Source organism: Lactuca sativa, chromosome 4, assembly GCF_002870075.4.
Source record: "Lactuca sativa cultivar Salinas chromosome 4, Lsat_Salinas_v11, whole genome shotgun sequence".
Taxonomy (NCBI): domain Eukaryota; kingdom Viridiplantae; phylum Streptophyta; class Magnoliopsida; order Asterales; family Asteraceae; genus Lactuca; species Lactuca sativa.
The window spans coordinates 287,130,940-287,151,215 of record NC_056626.2 but is presented as its reverse complement, the minus strand read 5'-3'; the positions used below and the strand labels follow the sequence as shown (position 1 = coordinate 287,151,215).

The 20,276-nt window shown below is 34.0% G+C and overlaps 1 protein-coding gene across 1 annotated transcript; it reads left to right on the top strand.

The window, feature by feature from the left end:
- The first annotated feature begins 2,339 nt into the window (after positions 1–2,339).
- LOC111898932 (uncharacterized) lies at positions 2,340–9,176 on the top strand. Its single transcript, XM_023894814.3, has 10 exons — positions 2,340–2,844; positions 3,738–4,004; positions 4,243–4,369; positions 4,576–4,637; positions 5,296–5,526; positions 5,632–5,753; positions 5,925–6,063; positions 6,477–6,675; positions 8,120–8,216; positions 8,959–9,176. The coding sequence occupies exons 1-8, from the start codon at positions 2,467–2,469 to the stop codon at positions 6,636–6,638; spliced, it is 1,488 nt and encodes a 495-aa protein (XP_023750582.1). The 5' UTR covers positions 2,340–2,466; the 3' UTR covers positions 6,639–6,675; positions 8,120–8,216; positions 8,959–9,176.
- Positions 9,177–20,276: the final 11,100 nt, after the last annotated feature.

Here is a 20,276-nt window from a genome sequence, read left to right as displayed (position 1 = left end):
TAGACTGTAAATCCATATTGGATAGGGGTTGGACGAATTCTAGAAGCTAAGGATAGCTTAAAATCGTCTAAGTCTATCTAAGGAATGGATTTGGATTGCTTTAAGAGAAGATTATCCAATTAGGGTTTAAGCTGTAACCCTTAAGGAGTCTACAAGTATAAATAGACCCTATGGCAAAGGGAAATCGACACTTGATCTCAAGTAGAGAACCCCTGGCCGAATTCCTCCCCTCTCCTCTCTCTCGAATCATCCTCCTTGCTATTTGGTGTTTGTAAGCCATTAGAGGAGTGATAATTGTGACTATAGAGCTCCAAGATAACAAGATCAAACAAGAGATTCAAAGGTATGATTCTAGATCTGATTTAGTATTGTTCTTATACCTAATTAGTCATTAGAAGTCTTGGGTTCAAAGCATGTTTAACTAGAAAGCCTAGATCCAAACATTAGGGTTTTGAAAGCGCACATAGGAAAGTTCTTATGGCTAAAACCCATCAAAAATAACCTGAGTTGTACCTGTATAAGGAGTAGATTGCTGAAGAGTTTGAGAATCGGGAGTCATATGAGCCGTCGCCCCTGAATCAATGTGCCAATCAGGAGTATCTTCAGTAACATGGCATTTAGCATGAAAGGCTTGTGCGAGTGTTTCATTCGATGGGGCTGCTTTTAGAGCATAAGAAGATAAACTTGGACAAGAAGAAGCATAATGTCCATTATTTCTACATAACTGACAATGGGGGGGGGGGCGTCGCCCAATAGAACGACCCCGTTGAGAGCCACGACTGTTGTTCACGCGATAGCCAGGACCTGTATTACACCCCCGATTAGAAGAATGAGTGGGACTGTGTTGAGCCTGAAAAGCAACCGGTGGGGGAGAAGCACCATGAATTGACTGGAGAAAAAGCTCATGGAGTCATGGCTTTCTGCCTGTGATAGCAAATCACAGAAACTTGGGGATGGTTTGGTAGCCCTGATTGCTGTAGAAAAGTCTCAAAGGAAGCCCCTAAACCACAAAGAAACCAGTGGACCTTATCGATGTCGGCAACGGGATTTCCAATCGCTGCCAATTTATCACAGAGTGTCTTGAACCGACGACCAAAGTCAGATACTGAAGTCGTCCATTTGTTGATTTGACGAAGCATGTTATGTAGCGAGTGAATACGCTCAACTGAAGAATTGCTGTAAGCATTTTCAAGCGCAAGCCAGATGTCGCGAGCATTGGTGAGACCCAGAACTTCAGCCGACGATTCTTCAGTGAGGGAAGCATTAAATATAAGTATGACTCGTTGATCATTCTCCTGCCAGGCAGATAGAGCTGGGTTGGGAACAATTTTGTGATCATAGATTATGGTGGGAGGCGGCTGGGTTAGGGTTCCATCGAGATGACCAGATAACTTTTGATAGGCAAAAAGTGGGGTCATATGATTTTTCCAAAGTAGATAATTAGTGGATGATAACTTAATAGTTATAATATGGAGAATAATATTCATAGAGAGAGAACTATCTTGAGAAATAGAAGAAGACATATTGCCCGGGACAGAAAAAAAAAGGACGATGAAGTGTTAAAAGAAAAGAGATGAAGGAGGATAGAAAGAGAGAATGGCTGATACCATGTGAGATTCTAGTAAATTCACCTCAAAGATGTTAGAGGTGGAAACATGTTTATATAAAGAGAAGTTTACAAAATTACCCCTACAATCAAGGGGATAATTGATATTAAGAATATGACTAAATAATTACAACTAATATGACCAAAAATAAAGTAAATCATCTAATACAAACTCTTCAAAACAAAGTGCTCCAAACCAAAATGTTAACAATCATTTCACACTTTTCGGCTAGGATCCGTCATCACCACCACCTTACCGACCGCAAATGGATGATGTTCCTAGTTATTATTTACAATTCCAAATGCCCCAACAATCCCATTTCCAATCTCAACCTCAAACCCAAACCATCTCAAACCCAATTTCCATCCCAACCGCCATTCATACCTTCAACCGAACACAAAGAACAACAACAACCACCTCAACAAAAAAAAAGGAAGATTGATCCGAGAAGATGGACACAAAAAGAAGAAGTTGAATTAGCAAGGGCATAGATCAGACATATATGAAGATGGTGGCACAGGAAAGGGTCAAAATCGTGATCAGTTTGATTACATATTACAGAGGGTTTTTGTAAGGGAATGGATCGAAATCCAGATTATCGGACCTCCGACCAATGGAACTCCAAATGGAATACTATCAACAAATCGTCACACATTGAAATGGAATCTACTTAGGGTCACATCCCTTTTAAGTTTTACCATTGTAAAAAAAAAAGGTAAAAACTTAAAAAGTACGAGTTTCAAAGAGTCGGGTGAAGCCAAACCAAAATTTGCTCAGGCAGAAGAAGCGCTTTCCTTATCCTCCGCTCAGACCGCCGGTTCTGTCTCCGACTAAAAACGACCAACTCCCGATTACTACCATGCATACCGCCTGCAACCACCACCTCCTCTCTTCTAGTTTCATTCTTCAAATACCTAATAAGTTCACAAAACATCACTCCGTTACTGTTTTCACATCACCCACCACCAACGGCAATATTCTCAACCCAATCCTCGGCTGCTCAAAGAAATCGTCTATGGATGGACCCAAGAAAACCACTCGAAAGAATCCCAGGAGGTCATCTTATGGAAGCTCCAGGAAGTCAGTTTTGAGAAAAACTTTCAAACAAGAACAAGTGACGTTCACTGCTCCGATATCTGAGGACCCGGTTGTTGCCATAATCGGCGGTGGCATGTCTGGTCTTCTTTGTGCTCTCCAGTTGGAGAAGAGGGGAGTCCGGTCCACTGTTTTCGATACGGTATGTGAAATTCTTTCGATTTTCTATATTGTGTATCTATTTTATGCTATATTTTGTCGGACTTGTGAAACGTCATAAAGCTAAAGGTGTTTATGGATTTATATGCGATCAAAATTTGTAAGTATAGGCCTTGCAATCAAGTAACAAACTGTGTACCTAATATATCCAAACATTTAAATCTTACAGATTCCCTTTTGATGCCGTGCCTAATCTTTGTAACTATGAAATTGTATGAATTTATGTTGTTGAATCAGAGATTATAAGAATATATGTTGTTGAATCAGAGTCTGCAGATACTATTGGCTCACTTTTCTGATAAATTATTTAAATATTTCGATTTTCTATGTTATATATATTTATGTTATGCCATATTAAGTGAGCAACTTTGAGTTGCTCCTGAGTTCTACAACTACAAGTTGATTTAGACATTTCATCAAATAGTTGCTGTGCATAGCAATAGTAATGTCAAGGAAAGGCAACAGAGGCATCCCATTCATTTAATAGCTGCACATGGATTTGGAAGTTGAAAATAACTTTTTCTAATGGAAGGCATAGTTTTCCATGATAATCTTTCTTATCCAGAAGCTTTATAATACTTGATGAAAACGAGCTATGCATGTCAAATTCACCGAGTGGAGGGTGTTAGATTCATGGAAATCTTTTGTCCATGAATGGTTTGTAGGATTATGTCTAGACTCTATAGAAGAGAATATGACTTTGCATGATCCTATAAAGAAAATGACCAATCAAGCATGATAATTGGTTCAAGAATCAAGCTTCCTTAATCTCTTATAAATAATTACATGGTTATACCCAAGGCCTAAGTCTAGTGTGATTAAGCTTAGATAGTTAAAATGTGTAATGTTTTTCACTTATTTTTCTGTAACATTTAGGGAATCCATGGACTTGGGGGAAGAATGGGCACTAGAACAGTTGACCCTTCAATGATATTTGATCATGCAGCTCAATTTTTTACTGTAAGTAATCCTCTGTTTTCTGAGCTGGTTGATGATTGGTCCCACAAAGGGTATGTTCGGGAGTCATTAGGTGTGATTGGAGAGCTTGAAGCTGGTGGTGATTTCCTTCCATTTCCTTCTTCCCCTCCCAGATATATAGCCATCAATGGAATGCGTACCCTTGCAGATTCACTACTTTCACAGGTACATACTTTACAATTTTACCCCTCATAATTCTTTTGTCACTATTTTTTACTTAATGGGACCATGATCTAATCTGGTGAGCTATATATGAGTGTTTCTTATTTACTTAATGCAGAAAAAAACGGATTAATAGAGGAAGTTAGGGGAAAGAGGCTTTCCCTATGAAATTCTATCTTTTTACCAATATGCCCTTGTTTGTTTAAATATTATTTAACTGGAAACTTTACTTGTGTTTCAGAGTTCCATGGTAAATGTGGTGAGGCCTTGCTGGATAAGCTCTATTGAACCATTCAATGGAATGTGGCACTTGAGTGAGAACGGAAAACATCGTGGAGAATTTGATGCCATTGTTATTGCACATAATGGTGATATTTAAGTTACATATTTATCATGAAACTTGAACCGAATTTTATATACGATGCCATTTCGTCATGCTTTAGGAAAATTATCTATGCATATTTTGTCTATTGCTTTTCTCATTGATGAAATTTACTATCAGAGACCTTGCTTTTTCCCCTTTCATGAATCTCTGATGTAATGTTCTTTTGTTGTTGTTCTATTCTATCATCAGGTAAATGTGCAAACAGATTGCTTTCCACATCAGGATTACCACTTATTGCAAGACAAATGAAGGTATATTATATCTGAACTTTGAACATAAATTTTTCCCTTGTCTACATCAGGATTCCTTAGGAATTGGCCGGAATGGAATTGAATTCCATACCCACGTCTGGGGAACTGAGTTCCATTGGAATTCACAAAATCATATGGATGATGGAATTCAAGTTTCATTCCATTAACTCATGGAATTCGATTCCAATCCAGCCTTATTTGTCTTGATGACTAAAATACCGTTTCGAAACTCTATTCTTTTAACATAACATTCTAGTATACTGGTTTTTCTTTTTATTATTAAAATTTTAATTTATTGTTTAGCATTTTTTTCCCTAACTTGTCTTTGTGTGTGGATGATAGATTAATGTTTGCTAATTTATATAACTTATTCTTTACCTAAAAATAATTTTAAAAAATATCCATGAACAAGAAATTAATAAAAGAGTAATTTTGTATATCTTTCCAAGTAATTAAATAAGTTCCATAAACAAGAATTCAGTTAAGAAAAATCCTATCATTTGTCATCATTTGCATTCCAAATCCTTAGACAGATTTATACAAAGGAATGGAATTCAATTTCATTCCATTTCTTGTCAACCAAAATCCCAATCACTTGAACAAAAAACATTCTGTGAACCAAACACCCTTTTATTCATTGCTATTGTGGTATTTACAGAGACTTGATCTTAGTTCTGTATGGGCTCTTCTAGCTGCATTTGAAGACCCTCTTCCTTTACCACCTAAAGCAGCTGGAATTCCATTTGAAGGGGCTTTTGTGAAAGGAATCGACTCCATATCATGGATAGGAAACAACACACAAAAACTATTCAATTCTCAAAATGAAGGGCCTCATTGTTGGACCATTTTCAGCACATCATCCTTTGGAAAGCGCCATAAAGTTCCACAGGTCTGTATTCCATCCATGCCAAAAAGACCGATATGCCCTCCATCATTGAAACTATGTTGTTTTTTTTATGTAAGAGTTGCTTCTTGTTGTTTGATGTTTTATTAGGAGAATATTCCTAATGCCACAGCAGAGAAGGTGAAAGGATTGATGCTTGCGGGTGTTGAGAATGCCCTAGGAGTACCAATTGGATCACTTAAGAAACCAATATATACGCGTGTACAATTGTGGTATGAATTTTAGGTTTTGTTGGTAATTTATTTTTGGTTTTAATTTTAGAGTTAATGCGCATATATACCATATAATGTTTTACCATTTCTTTTTCAATCTATGCAACAAAGTGGTTTTTGATATGAATTTTTCAATCTTATTTTAACTTTTTTTTTTCTTGATATGCACAGGGGTGCAGCTCTTCCTACAAATAGCCCTGGTATTCCCTGCATCTTTGATCCTCTTGGAAGAGCTGGAATTTGTGGTGATTGGCTACTTGGATCAAGTTTAGAGGCTGCAGCCCTAAGTGGAATTTCCCTAGCAAATCATGTAAGCTTCTTCATTTATCGCGCTCCATTTACAACAGTAGGCATCATTTTATAAAAAAAAAGGGTAAAATGGTCATTTATTCTCATTCAGATAGTTCATTTGAGTCCAGCAAAGAAACATTCTTTCCCTTTAATGTCTAAACATTTTCACAACGGTGGAACAAAACTGAAACTTGATTACACTATATAATAAAATTGTTTCAATAAACTTGCCACGCCATATGTCCACATCAGCGCCATGTCAACAAAAAGATACAACAATGGAACACAAAAAATACAAAAATTCACAACAGTGGAACAAAACCTAGGGGGAACAAGTGTGAAACTTGGTTACTATTGATTGATATGAACCTCTATTATTATTCACTATTGTATGGAGATTAAAATTAACAAGTGTCTTTAATGTTTATACAGACTGCAGATTATCTGAAAAGCGGAGGATCACGACCAGATGAGTTTGCTGTTGGTTTACATGATGAATTTCAACCGTTGGATGGACATGATATTGGTCAATTCCCAGGATTAGAATCCAATAATAAGGATATACATGAGGCTCAACTTCAACTTGGAGTTTAACTATTCACATGGACAATATATAATCTTTCCTTGCACTGTAAGCTTATCTTTCTTTCTTTCAAGGTGCTCCTTTTGTTTTTCCTCATTAAGTCATGTATGGCTAAAGTGACTGAATGGGTTATGATGTCTGTCTGGATAAAGTGATGTATATATATAAAGTCTGTATTTTTCTAGGTTGAATAAACCGTCTCAATAAAGCCTATATGAAAGTTTTATCCTTACATTCTAAAAAACAAATTTCACAATATTTATTAATTTTGTTAAGATTCATCAATTTTCACATGAGAGAAATTTGGAGCAAAAGAAAGAAGAGCAATATGTAAAGAGTTTGTGTCTTTTTTTTTGTCTGAACCCATTAAGTCATTCTGTCTATATTTAGTCATTCTCTTCATATTAAGTCAAAAAGAAACAATCATATGTAACAACTTTCATGGTTTTGATAGTTAATATAGCTTAAAGTTTGCGTTGTTCCTCCTATTTTTTATTGTTCTATATATACTAGTTTTAGTCTTACAATTAGAATAAATTTAATGGTTAGAAGAATAATAATAGGTAATTAGCGAGGGTAAAACCGACAATATATAAAGTACATTAGGTGCTTCCATGGGCACTCAATAGTCAATACCACCAACACTCTTGCGGTCTTGCCTTAGTTGAACATTAGATTTGTGTCCCCTAGAGTGTAGTTTTGATATATACAATGCTCTAAAATTGTTTTATTCAAAAACTTACATTATCGTTATAAGGGCAAATTCCATAAAAACCACTATTGTTTTTTTCTTAAACAAATGCCTTTGAGGGCTTTCTGGTAATGAATTGCAAAAAACCATTGGAAGACTATTTTTCTGGCTCAATTTAAAAAAAAAAAAAAAATTGATTTTTTTGGTTAAATCATAAAAAAATTCCACATTGTTAAACCGACCAAATTTCAAACTATAGTGGTTTTAATTGAATTCATATTTTTATGTAGTTGTTTAAAAACAAAAGCAAAGTCTCAGTGGTTAAACCAGAAAAAAAAAATCTTTCAGTGGTTAAACCGGAAAAACAAACAAACTATAGTGGTTTTTATTGAATTTTCCCGTGTTGTAATAATATAGTTTTTGTAATTATTTTGTGACAATGTCACTAAATAGTAACAGATTTTCATACTTGTTCCACCTAGGTACATCAAACGTATTTTTCAAGGTTTAATCACTCAACTTTCATAATTTGTCTCATTGTTTTGAAAATTTCTTTTACCATTTCTTTGTTGATAAAATTGTATATACTTTGTGCACCATTTGCTAGAAGGAGCATCAATATCACTACACCAAAATTTCACAATGGAACAAAATTTTACAATAATGGAATCATTGTGAAACGTGGTTATTGGTTTTAGAAAACCAAACATAATTGTATTATGGCCTTGCGAAATTAACATTAAAAGTGTAATACATTGTATTTGGAAATATATTTATTAATTTACCATTTTGACCTTGCAGATTTGGAGTGTATAAGTATAAGCAATGCTTCCTACTGCCAATATATGGGCTAATACCAGAAACAGTTTTCTGAGGAGCTAATCGTAGTATTGCCCAGGTGACTTTTATACTTTTTACCAAATAACATATACTCATTCCATTTGATATGATGAAGAGGGGAACAAATAGAATGACTCATTCCATTAAAATAAAAAAATAAAAAAAACTATTTGTTTTGTCTGGTGGAGTGTGGACCATTCTTCAAGGAATGTGTTTGTTCCATTTTGTTAATTTTTCATTCCTTAGTCACGGGGTGTTTTCTTTCATGAATGGAATGAAAAATTGCAATATTAGCCATTTTTATTTATGTAATTTTAAGTAACACCAATCTTTTTAAAAAAAAGAAAATCTGATTTTTGTTAAGTTACAACTTTAGTTAATAACTAGAAACTATAAATTTTATTACAATATTATTTGGGTTTTAATGATATTTTATCATGTTTTTTTTTTTTTTTTTTTTTTTTTTTTTTTTTATCTATAATTAAAAAAATCATTGGTTAAAACTATACATTATTTTGCTACTTCATAAAATACTTGCTCATGTATGAGAGGATACCCACTTAGCCTTGTGGTCATGGGTTCCTTATGTGGTTTTTTTTTGCTTATGTGAGGTTGAAAGTATTAAACTCCGAGTTATGGGTGTATGTGTTTGTAAAGCATTAACATCACTGTCTTAATTGTATGCTGAGGTTATATGTTTGTAAAGCAACATACCATTTACATTATGTTTCATTACGTCAAACTTTGTTCTCACTAAACTAGTAGTGTAACGGTTTTTCTTAATGGATATGTTTTTCCAGGGAATTTGAGGAGAGACTCTAGTTAAGCATTTTTGGAGTACCGCATTAAGGTTAGTGGAGATGTCGGAAGATAGCATGTTAATGGTGATGAATATATTGTACATTATTAGTAATTGTTGGACTTTATGTTGCTACTAGATTTATGGATTTGATGTTTAAACATTATTAGTAATTGTTGGACTTTATGTTGCTAATATACACGTAAGTGAAATCGTGTACGACTAGGGTTACATATCAACAAAACCGTAGGAAAGCAACATTAATTATGCACTACAATTTACATAACAAAATTCTTAAACAAGTGTTTGTTTTCCCTCGTACAATCCCCAAAAGGCCATTCTTTTAAATGTCCTGAAAATCATGTGTAAGAGATTATACAGCATGCATAACGGTATACATGTCAGCAAGAACAATAACATGTAATACAAAATGTGTCGTGAGCTACATAGATTTTGACACACCATTTCAAATCCTTTGACCAAGTATTTGTTCTAAAACATTTGATAAATTATTTTTTTAACCAACATTTCATCCATTTATGTAATGCCAATGTAATGCTTGATTCAAACATAGTGAAATGCAAGGTACACTAATGTACTGACGGGTAAAACAAATCATCCCCCAAGTGGTGCTTCATTGCAAGGTATCGACTTTGTTTCTTTGTCCCCTTGTTTTGGAATGTGGCCTGGAGATTCATGCCCTATTTCTTCTAAACGAGACATTTACTTTGAGATAAGAGGTACTATCTTAGTACTATCTTAATGGTATCTATATATTTTTTAATACGTGGTCATGCAAATCACACACCATGGATGCATTGTCAAGCAAAGCCCTTGGGCAACATAAGGGGTTAAGAGCTTATGAAAGGAGTTTGTTAAGCCATTAAGCGTGATACACCTAGTTAAGGTCACGACGTACCTCTGGAAAGTTTCACGTTTATTTTGTTGTTTTGTGGGCTTGGAGTGCATGGTCTTAGTCACGATGTGTCTGCCGTTGACTTTGAATAGTTTGACTTTTAGTCAAACTTTGACGAATTAAGTTATGCGATTCTTCAACTTTTTAGCAGTGAATTTTCTTACTATACTTCGTATGACAGCGAATATCCTTTGCATGATAGAATGTAGGAATTGTTAGTGCGCGCTTGTACTAGTATACCAGATTAGTCTTTTGTATGTTTGATGTATGCTTGATTGTATGGTGCTTTTATGTTCCATGTTTGAGGGGTTGATGATGAAACGACGCTACGCCGTGAGTCTAGATATCCTGAGTTGTCGACGAAACACAGTTAATGACGAAATGATGCTAGGTTGCGAGCCATTTGTTTGTATGTATTGTATGTGTATTGTTGTATGTTGTATCTTGGGGAACTCACTAAGCTTCATGCTTACAGTTGTGGATTAAATGTTTTTCATGTAGTTTCGCTGATCATAGGAATGGCCCAACATATGTCAAGCCTATCATGTGTCCAACATGTGGTTTGCAAAACTTATATGAATGGTCATTTTTCCTCACACCGTTCATTTTCATTTATTAAGCCTATTACGTGGCCAACATGTGAGTGTAATTTGATCTTTTTAAATTGGGACCATTTTTGTAATTTTGTCTTAAAAAAGAAATGGCAAGAAAATAAAGAAATAATGATTTGAACATGGAACCTCCCTCTCCTTAAGCAACGCCTTAAACCCCTAAACTAAAGATTTACTTTATAATATGGAAAATCGATAAAACATATATATTACAAATAATTAAAGGAGAGTGATATTTCCACTTAATAATTTGATCCATCCACATGAGCTACAACATCTTTATAGCTACGATACAAGTTAGTAAAACATACATTTCAAGTGGATGAATCAATTTATTAAGTGAAATGATCACTTCCTATAACTATAATTAAAAGCATAATTTGTTTTTAATAAAATAACATACACATTTACTTATCTCCATCTCCTTATACTAATAAATAAATAGTTGTGCCACTTGTTATTTTCTTATAAATTTTAATTTTGTTTCTCCCATTCTTTTAAATTGACACGTCTTTTTCTATGATTTTATATTTAAATTTAAATTCTTCTAAATCCCTTAAAACTAACATTATTTATTACTATTTTAAAATTCAATATAATTGATAATCAATAGTTTATTTGAATCAATGATTATAACTTTACATAAATAAAAAAAACATAAAGATCTTAATGAATAATTTATGGAAAATAATAAATTAATAATTTTGACTTTTTAGTTTTTACTATAAAAGTTTATTTATTTTTATAACCGTGGTTTTTACAGGTTATAATCTAAATATCTTAATTAATAATTTATTAAAAATAATTGATCTATAAAAAATTATTTATTTTGGTAACCGTGGTTTGCATGAGCTATAACCTAATTCAGAAAAAAAAAATAGTTTTTACAAACAATTTCTGTGTTTTTTACGTATTTATTTTACATGAAATATGTTTTTTTATATATTTAAAAAATATGTTTTCATATAATATGTTATTAATTTGTTATAATCCTTAAACATACTTTTACATTTTTATAAAAAAATAAGGTTTTTTTTTTCTTTATATTCTTGTATTTTCACTTTGATTCTTGTTCGTTGTTTTGATCTTAAAATTTTGATTATCGAACCTTTAAGTTATGTTTATGAAAACTCTAAAAACCATATCCGACGTTATTTAACTTTTTCTTCAGTTATCTTATATTATCGTAATACTTTATTTCATTTTAATTTTATTAGTAGATATAAAATACTATATTATTTAGTCTATTTCATTCGTTGCTAAATTTATTTCGGCAAATACCAAAATAGTCGTAGACTCGTAGTATCGGTATAGTGATTACAGTTATTATTATATGGGACCAAATAGCCATTATAATAATATAAACAAATTTGATTGTTACAAAGTACAAACTGCTATATTATCTATCATTTTAATTCTAAATAAAAGTTTTAGATTTCTTTTTTTGTTTTTTAGAAGAAGAAAATTGTTATCGGTTACAATTTATCAAAAAATAACACACAAACGTATTATCATAAATGACAGATTTTTTTTTTTCATATTTCAAATTAACAGAAAAAAAAATTCATACGTAGTATTACAAAGTAATAGAAAGTAAAAGTTTATATTCCAAATTAATATATACATATACCTAAATGAACAGTAGAGTTAATATGGTTATGGTTTTGGCCACAACAGTTTTGAAATGTTATAATTTTCATCCCTCATTATCTATTTCTCTGGTATATACATATTAATCCATAAAGACTTTAAGGAACAGGAAAGTTAATATGGTTATGGTTTTGGCCGCAACAATTTTGAAATGTTACAATTTTCATCCCCTTTAATTTTTTCCTTTTTCCTTCTCAGGAAATACATATTTGGTACTTAATTAGTCAACACTTTTCTCCGGCTTAGTCATTATGTTTTCTCTCTAAATTTTGGCCACTTGTACTTTCACTTTAAAGGAAAGAGAAAAACTAGTTTTCAAGTACTCCAAAATAAACACTTCAAGCTAACCGACTTACAGTGGGAGAGAGATGTTGGAGAGCAGGAGGGAGTGCTTTCCGCACGAAGAAGAGCTCACATAGCGGACGAAGGCGATGAACACGAAGAAGACGAATCTAAAACCAAAAAGCATCTTTCAATCGCTCGTGAAAACCATGGTTACAAAAATTAAGAAAGATACTCTGATTGTCTACATGTCTTCAATTTACATCCTTTTTAAAAGGTAGATTGAAAGATGCAAAATCCGTGGATTGGACATCCAAGGATTTTCTCTAAGGTCTAGAAAAGTTTATACCAATAGACAAATCACGACTCATCAAGAACAACATGTATAGGATGGGTATTGATCACAACTTTGGGCTCTGACTTATTACACGATGGCTGAAACCAAATCTAAGTCTTTGGGCCTTAAGGAGGCAAAGTTTAGTCCTTGTTGAAAGAGATAATGATGGTTAAGAGATTTAAACCTTGAATTGTGTTTTGGGTTGAAGGGTAGGAAGGGAAAAGTCATAGGTCGGGTTCTTGCATGAAATATGGATTTTTGTTCGGGAAGTTTTTAGTCCAAGATATTTTGATAATATTGTGGGGCTCTTCAATACCTTTCCGTGGATATAAAGATCATTAAAAATTAACGGATTTGGAACAAAGAAGTTATGACTGTTAGAAGTTAGGAGGGTTTTGGGTTTAGCCTAGTACGTTGGGCGTACATGGTGTATGTTGGCCATACTAGGCAAGGATGATCACAAAGATTCAACCTGGTATACTAGGCGTACGAAGAGTACGTTGGGCGTACGCAATCAGAATCTAAACCTTTATTTTTGGGTTTTGAGCCCTATTTAAACTCCTTAGCTTCCCTAAACCCTTTCCATTGTCATCCTCCAGCTCTCTAACATCCTCCCTTAAAACTGTAACCCTAGTTTGAGCCTTGTGAGCAAAAGAAGGTGTTTTAAGTGCTTTGGAGTGTTCTTGGTGTAACTTGGAGAAGAGGAAGCCCATTAGAGAAGTGTTAGTTGCATTGGATCTTGTAGATCTAGACCTTGTTCTCCTTGATCTTTATTCTAGAGGTATAAAGCTTGAATCTTGATGTTGCATTTGTTAGATCTAACTAGTTTTGGGTGTTATGAGCTTTTGGTCACTTTAGTGCATAAAGTTTAGATCTTGAAAATTTGTGACCTTGTTATGGATAAAGTTGGAAACTTTATCTATCTAAACATCATATTGATTCAGATCTGAAGGTTAGAGACTTAGACTTAATGGATTAAGTTGAGAGAGATGCACTTTTGGTCCCTTTGAGACTTAAAGACTAGATCTTGGTTTTTTGGACCATCCTAATGGATAGAGTTTGAAACTTTATCCATTATGGAGATATTAGGAACCATAAAAATGTGAACTTGGCCCTTCTATCCCTTCCATGCAAGAGTTATGATGTCTTAATGGATTAATGAGTTAGGGTTTTAGCTTTTGGACCTTTTCTAGCCATGGAAAGTCATAAAGGTGGAAACTTTATGACTTAAGTTGATGTTCTGAATCAAGATCTGAGCTATGGACAAAAGACCTTAATGGATAAAGTGCATAATGGAGGAGTGAGGACAGACCGCGTACACTGGGCGTACTCAACAGGCTTGGAATTTGACTTTTGTTGACTTCCTTTGACCGTTGACTTTTTACCGAGTTTGACTTTGGGTTAAACTTGATGCTTTTGGACTATTGATTAAGGTTTTACCTGGTTGTGATAATTAGCAGATTCGCGGGAGCAAGTATTGTAGAATGGGGCGTATCGTAGTGTTTTAGAGTTCTTCGTTTCAGCTGAGTTTTCCTTATTGTACTTGTGGATCGAAGGCACTAATGTCAACCCACTAGGTTATGTATCCTGGTACATAGGATGTTGTTATGTTGTGATAATCTGTTAGATCTGTATCCTGGTATATAGGATGTCGTTATGTTGTGATGATCTGTTAGATATGTATCCTGATATATATAGGATGTTGTTGTGTTATAGTGATATGCTAGATCTGTGTATGTATCCTTATATGATGGGATGTTGTAGTAGTGGTGTGCTAGTTAAAGTGCTAGTAGACTGGTTATCAATTAGTGAAGTGCCGTAAGGGTTATATGTAGTCATGTAGGATATCCTGAGAACTCTTGATCTAGGATTTCTTGCCTGGTCCTTATTTGGTTGTGGCTCTAGAGTAGGATCATGTGTTCGGGTGGCTATCTTACATCTGGTTACTTATGGTTACGCACTTTGTAGATTTTAACTGGTAGCGGGACAATATACTGTGCAAGGACTAGTAGGCGCCAGTGAGTTGTATGATTGATGTTTGTTTGTATTATGTGCCTACTTGATCCTTTATTGTTTATATGTCGATATATGGTGGTAGTGGATTGAGGCGGTCTTGCTTTGTACGAAAGCCAACAAACCTGGGAGCAAGCCAAACATAAGCTGCAGGACCGAAAGGCAAGCCAAACTTATGTTGTGGGATCGGGAGCAAGCCATACATAAGCTGTGGGCCCGAGAGGCAAACCAGACTTATGTTGTGGGCTCGGGAGTAAGCCAGACATGAGCTGTGGGATAGTAGGCAAACCAGACTCATGCTGAGGACTCAGGGGTAATCCAATCTGTTAGTTGTGGACCCAGTATGCTGATGGGTTTTAGAAGTAAGCACCTCAAGTGTCATGCCTCTAATGGTTCACACCTGAACCCTAACAAACAAGGAAACTTCAAGAGAGAGGAAAAAGGAGTCAAAATTTCTGCCTTAAGCTCTCTAAGATGCCATCCACAAAATTCTAAGTCTAAGGGTCTTTATATAGTGTAACAAGGAAACCCTAGATAAGCGAAAAACCAATAAAATAACATTATCTTATTTTTGGTATTTATCTAGCTTCCTAATTATCCTCCAAGGATAATTCTAGATCCTCTAGATCCTTACAAAAACCATCCAAGGCCTTTTGAAGGTTCTAGAATGCCTCTTGCTCAACTATTGAACAATTACACTTTAATCCATGTACTTTTAATAATCTAATTAATCCCAAAATTAATTCTAATTAATTTCTGATTAATTCTTGATTAAATATTACTATTTATAATTAATATATTATTCTCATAGTATATTAACAAATAATTTATTTTGATTTCTAATGAATTTATTAATCAAATAATAAATTAATAAATTAGTTTCTCTCTCTCTCTCTCTCTCTAAAATATATCATATTCATTTGCTAGGTTTGAGGGCAACCCAAAAGGATTGTGCTACTATCAATTTAAGTTTATACCAATTATAGTTATGGGCTTAGACATTCAATCAAATAGTCTCCCACTTGGATAAGTATGTATCTATAATTACTAGTATAACTTCCAAAATGATTAGCAAATTGTAGCTTCCAAAAGCCGATGTCGAACTCTGACCTAGTCAGTTATGTGTCCTAAGATAAGTGATCAAATATCCCTCCATTCTACAAGATATCATACATACATGAGACATTGATTATAATCGATCTCGTTGTCTAATTTTTGTTTCCCGATTTGTGATGACGACATAAGACTTCTAATCGAACACATCAATTTAGTCTTGGCTAGGCCTAGCACTTATAAGTCAACATCAAATCACTGAGGGGCCCAAAGATATCGCTTTTCCGTTAAGGAAAAAGGAACGAATAAACTTTGACTTATATGCTTGTATCCTTTACTCATCAAATCATACACATCAGCACGTTTTATAACATCAAGTTAACAATGCGTTGACGCATTACCAATGTACAATCGTCTTGTAAGTTACAACTCATATATCTTAGTTTCAAGAATACAAGATATTATCATCTCAGAATTACTCATGATAAAATCCATGATGTAATTCTATGAGCATGGATTTATCCAATACTTAAAATCCCCATTAATAAGTACTCATGAACATTGCAGCAAAACTATTGCTATGTCAAACTGTTTAGACAATCTACAATCCAGTTCATGACAGTCTTAATTCGCTACTTACTTACAAAAGTATGAGCGACTGTGGAATTCAAATAATCAAATTATTCAGGAAGTAAAACATGAAAAATGAAACACGTTAACAAACTAATTAACTCTAGTCTCCACTCTATTGAATATAAACAACCTCTATTATTTAATCACCATAATAGTTACGACTTTATTCATTGTATAATGTTTCGAGTAATCAACTAACGACTTCAATTAAACATCAATCATGCCATGTTATGAACATGTATACTATGCCTCTCTATGGTCCTTACTCTGTGAACAAGTTGAATGAACACTATGTCACACCCCAAAACCGGAACGGCGGAAACGTTTTGGGGTGGATGACGTCATGTCAAGTATCACAACATATGAAGTATAGTAATCAAAGTACAACAACCATTGCATTAATAGTAATAGTTTTACATAAGTTACATTTTATAGAGACATCAAAGTAATACAGAAACTAGTATAGATGCAGCTCGGTTCTAAACTGGCTTCACAAAAGCTCCCGGGTGTACCTGTCTATTGCTGACCTGAGAATACAAGTTATTTTGAAAGCGAGTATCAGCATTTTTATAAATGATGGTGAGTTCATAAGTATTTAGTGTCATTTGTATAAGTAAACATTTTATTCAAAATAACTTTATGAAAAGTAGTAGTTTAGGATCTACGGTGTATTAACGTCCTTTCCAGAAAATCCTATATTTTCTAAATAAATGAATATCACTAGTAAAATACTAAGGGAAAATAACATATGCCTCAGCAGAAATACTGCTGACTAAGGCAAAAGAAATCATAGACTCCAGGAGAGTATCGAATGAATGATACGCCTGGCTCAGTCTAACAAAAGGAAGCATAGACCCCAGACGGTATCAAATGTACGATACGACTAGCAAGGTCTAAAACAGAGAAACACAGACCCCAGACAATATCAAATGAACGATACAGCTAGCAAGGTCTGATGGGTTTTGGTCATAAGACATCCTATGTGCTCATACAAACCCTAATGCTTGGATCTAGGTTTCTCTATTGTACATGCTTTGAATCCAAGACTATAAACCCTAATTCTAGCATTCAAATAATCATATTAACATGAGAATAGGTTTATAATGTTATCTTGATTGTTATGTAGCAATAACAATCCCAAATCTCCTTGTATTGACTTTGGAAGGCTTAGAGTCACAAGTGTCACTCCTCTAATGGCTTACAAACACCAAGAGCAAATGGAGAAGGTATAAAGAGAGAGGAGAAGTATAAGATTTCGTCCCTAAGAAGCCTTGGGAAGGTCTGGACGAAATCAAGAGCCAAAGGGGGTTTATATAGGTGTAGAGATAGGGTTTCAGTCCTTATCCTTATCTAGTTGCTTGCTTACCAAGCAACCCATAAGATAAGCCTTGAATCCTTATCATAGTCGAATTCTAAGGTCCTTATCACCTCAAATTCATCCAACCTATCCTTAAGATAATCCTTACCTTATTTTGTAACTATCACATTATTACAATTCAGCCCCTCTAGTTTAATTAATTACATTTGATCACAAAATTAATTCTTAATTAATTATTGACCAATATTAATTAAACAAATATGATTTCTCCTTTAATATATTATTCTTATAACATATTAATAAATCATAATAACCTCTCTCTCTATTTATTTCTCCAATCAAGTTGCTTTGGTGAAGGCAACCCAAAAGGACCATGCACCATCGGGTCAAGTACATACCAAAATAGTTATGGACTTAGACACTAATCCAACAGTCTCCCACTTGGATAAGTCTAATAACTATTATGCGTATGACTTCAGATCCTGATCTATAATCGTAGCTTTCCAAAGCCGTTGTCAACTCTGATCCTATCAGATACACGTGTCCTTAAGATAAGGGATCATATATTCCTCCATTCTAGATATCATATGAGATATGATTTCAAATCATTCTCTTTGTACTATATCTCGATTCCCGATTTATGACGACTGACTAATTGAACAAATCAAATTAGCCCTAGCCCGGCCGAGCATTTACGTTTGTCATCACAAAATCATCGAGGGGCCCAAAGATATCGCTTTTATCCTTCTTTGGATAAAAGGAACGGATAAACTTTGATACAATGCTTGCTTGCACTCACTTACCGAATTACACACAACAATATGTTTTATAACACCAAGTTACTAGTGCGTTTACATATTATCAATGTGCAACCGATTTGCAAGATACAACTCACACATCTCGGTTTCAAGAATATAAGATGTTATAGTCTCACCAATCACTCGTGATACAATTCATGGAGTGATCCAAGTGAGCGTGGGTTTAATCCAATGCTCAAATAAGCACTCATGAACGTTGCAGCAAACATTTGCTTATGTCTAATGCTCTTTAGACAATCCACACACCAATTCACGACAGTCTTCATTCGTATCTACTTCCAACATATGAACGACTGTGGCTCGTTCGAATAATTCGATTATTCTTAATAAACTCAATTATTCTGGAAGTCAAAACATGCAAATGTGAAACAAAAGAATAATACTAATCCCATATGGCCTCAAACCTTTGAGTATAAATAAAACGCCTTTTATTTATCACCATATTGATTACTCATTATTTGTCGTTTCGGGTAATCAACTTCTTACTTGAATTACAACACTTGTCCCATGCTCCTAGCACGCACACAATGTTTACCTATGGTTCTTACTTTGTGAAATAGATCACATTGCACACATTTCCAATCATTCTCATTTCACAACTCCAAATCCTTTTCATAAGTGAAAGAATATCAAATTCTTGCTACTTTTAGAATATGCTAGATTCTAACATTTTATGCAATGATCCTTTTGTGATTTCACTGCACTAAAGTCACAAAGACTATTGCCAATGATATTACAAAGTCCACTATCGGACATTGTTACAAGACGATTCCTTAGATATGATGTCTCTCACTCAAAGTACATTCCTTTGAACATCCTTTTGCATAAAATTTTCTAATCTAGACATAGATTTTCAATATTCAATTCCCAATATGGACATGCTTCCATATTTTCCATATGACAACTCATTCTTAATAGAATCTTTTCTATAATAATAATATCGATATGGTCCATCCAATACCATGCTTCCAACTACTCACAAGCGACCAATCCTTGTCAAACTTTGGATTGTCCTTTGATAGTTGTTTAATTATTTTAGTCAAAACCGATTCTAGTCCTTTTTCCCTCTAAATGCGCAAGACATTTGGAAAATTTTAGAATGGTCAAATATTAAAGCATTTGCAATCGATCCTATACCCTAAGCGTATGAGAGACGATGCATAATGTTTTATTTGCTATGTTCTCAAAAATCGAATTGTGAAGAGGAATGCCGTAATCATAATCGAAATTTTAAGAACACACTATGTACCTTTGACTAAATTTATTAACATTTCTCAACCTAAGCCTTTAGATTTGAAATGAAGCATAATATTCTCTCCCTTAATTATAGCAAAACAACTTTACAACCCTTACTACTTTGCAAGGTATAACTCTTGTTTTCTATAAGTAATATTGCCAACTTGCAATACGTGCCTTAATAATCATACAATCATAACATTTATGCTCCCACTATCATGATGTTTATTATAAAACATAACACTTATGCTCCCACTAGTTTCGACATGTATTCATAAACATCTTAACTTTCAGAAAAACAATATCTATTGAATTTCTTAAGTCCATGTTTCTAATACTTAGTGCTTTGATAATCTTTTATCAAGGCTTCTTGAACTTATACACCTTTGCCTTAGATAGTTCATATGTGTGTGTAAACAATTGCCAAACCTCACAATTCAAATTATGGAAAG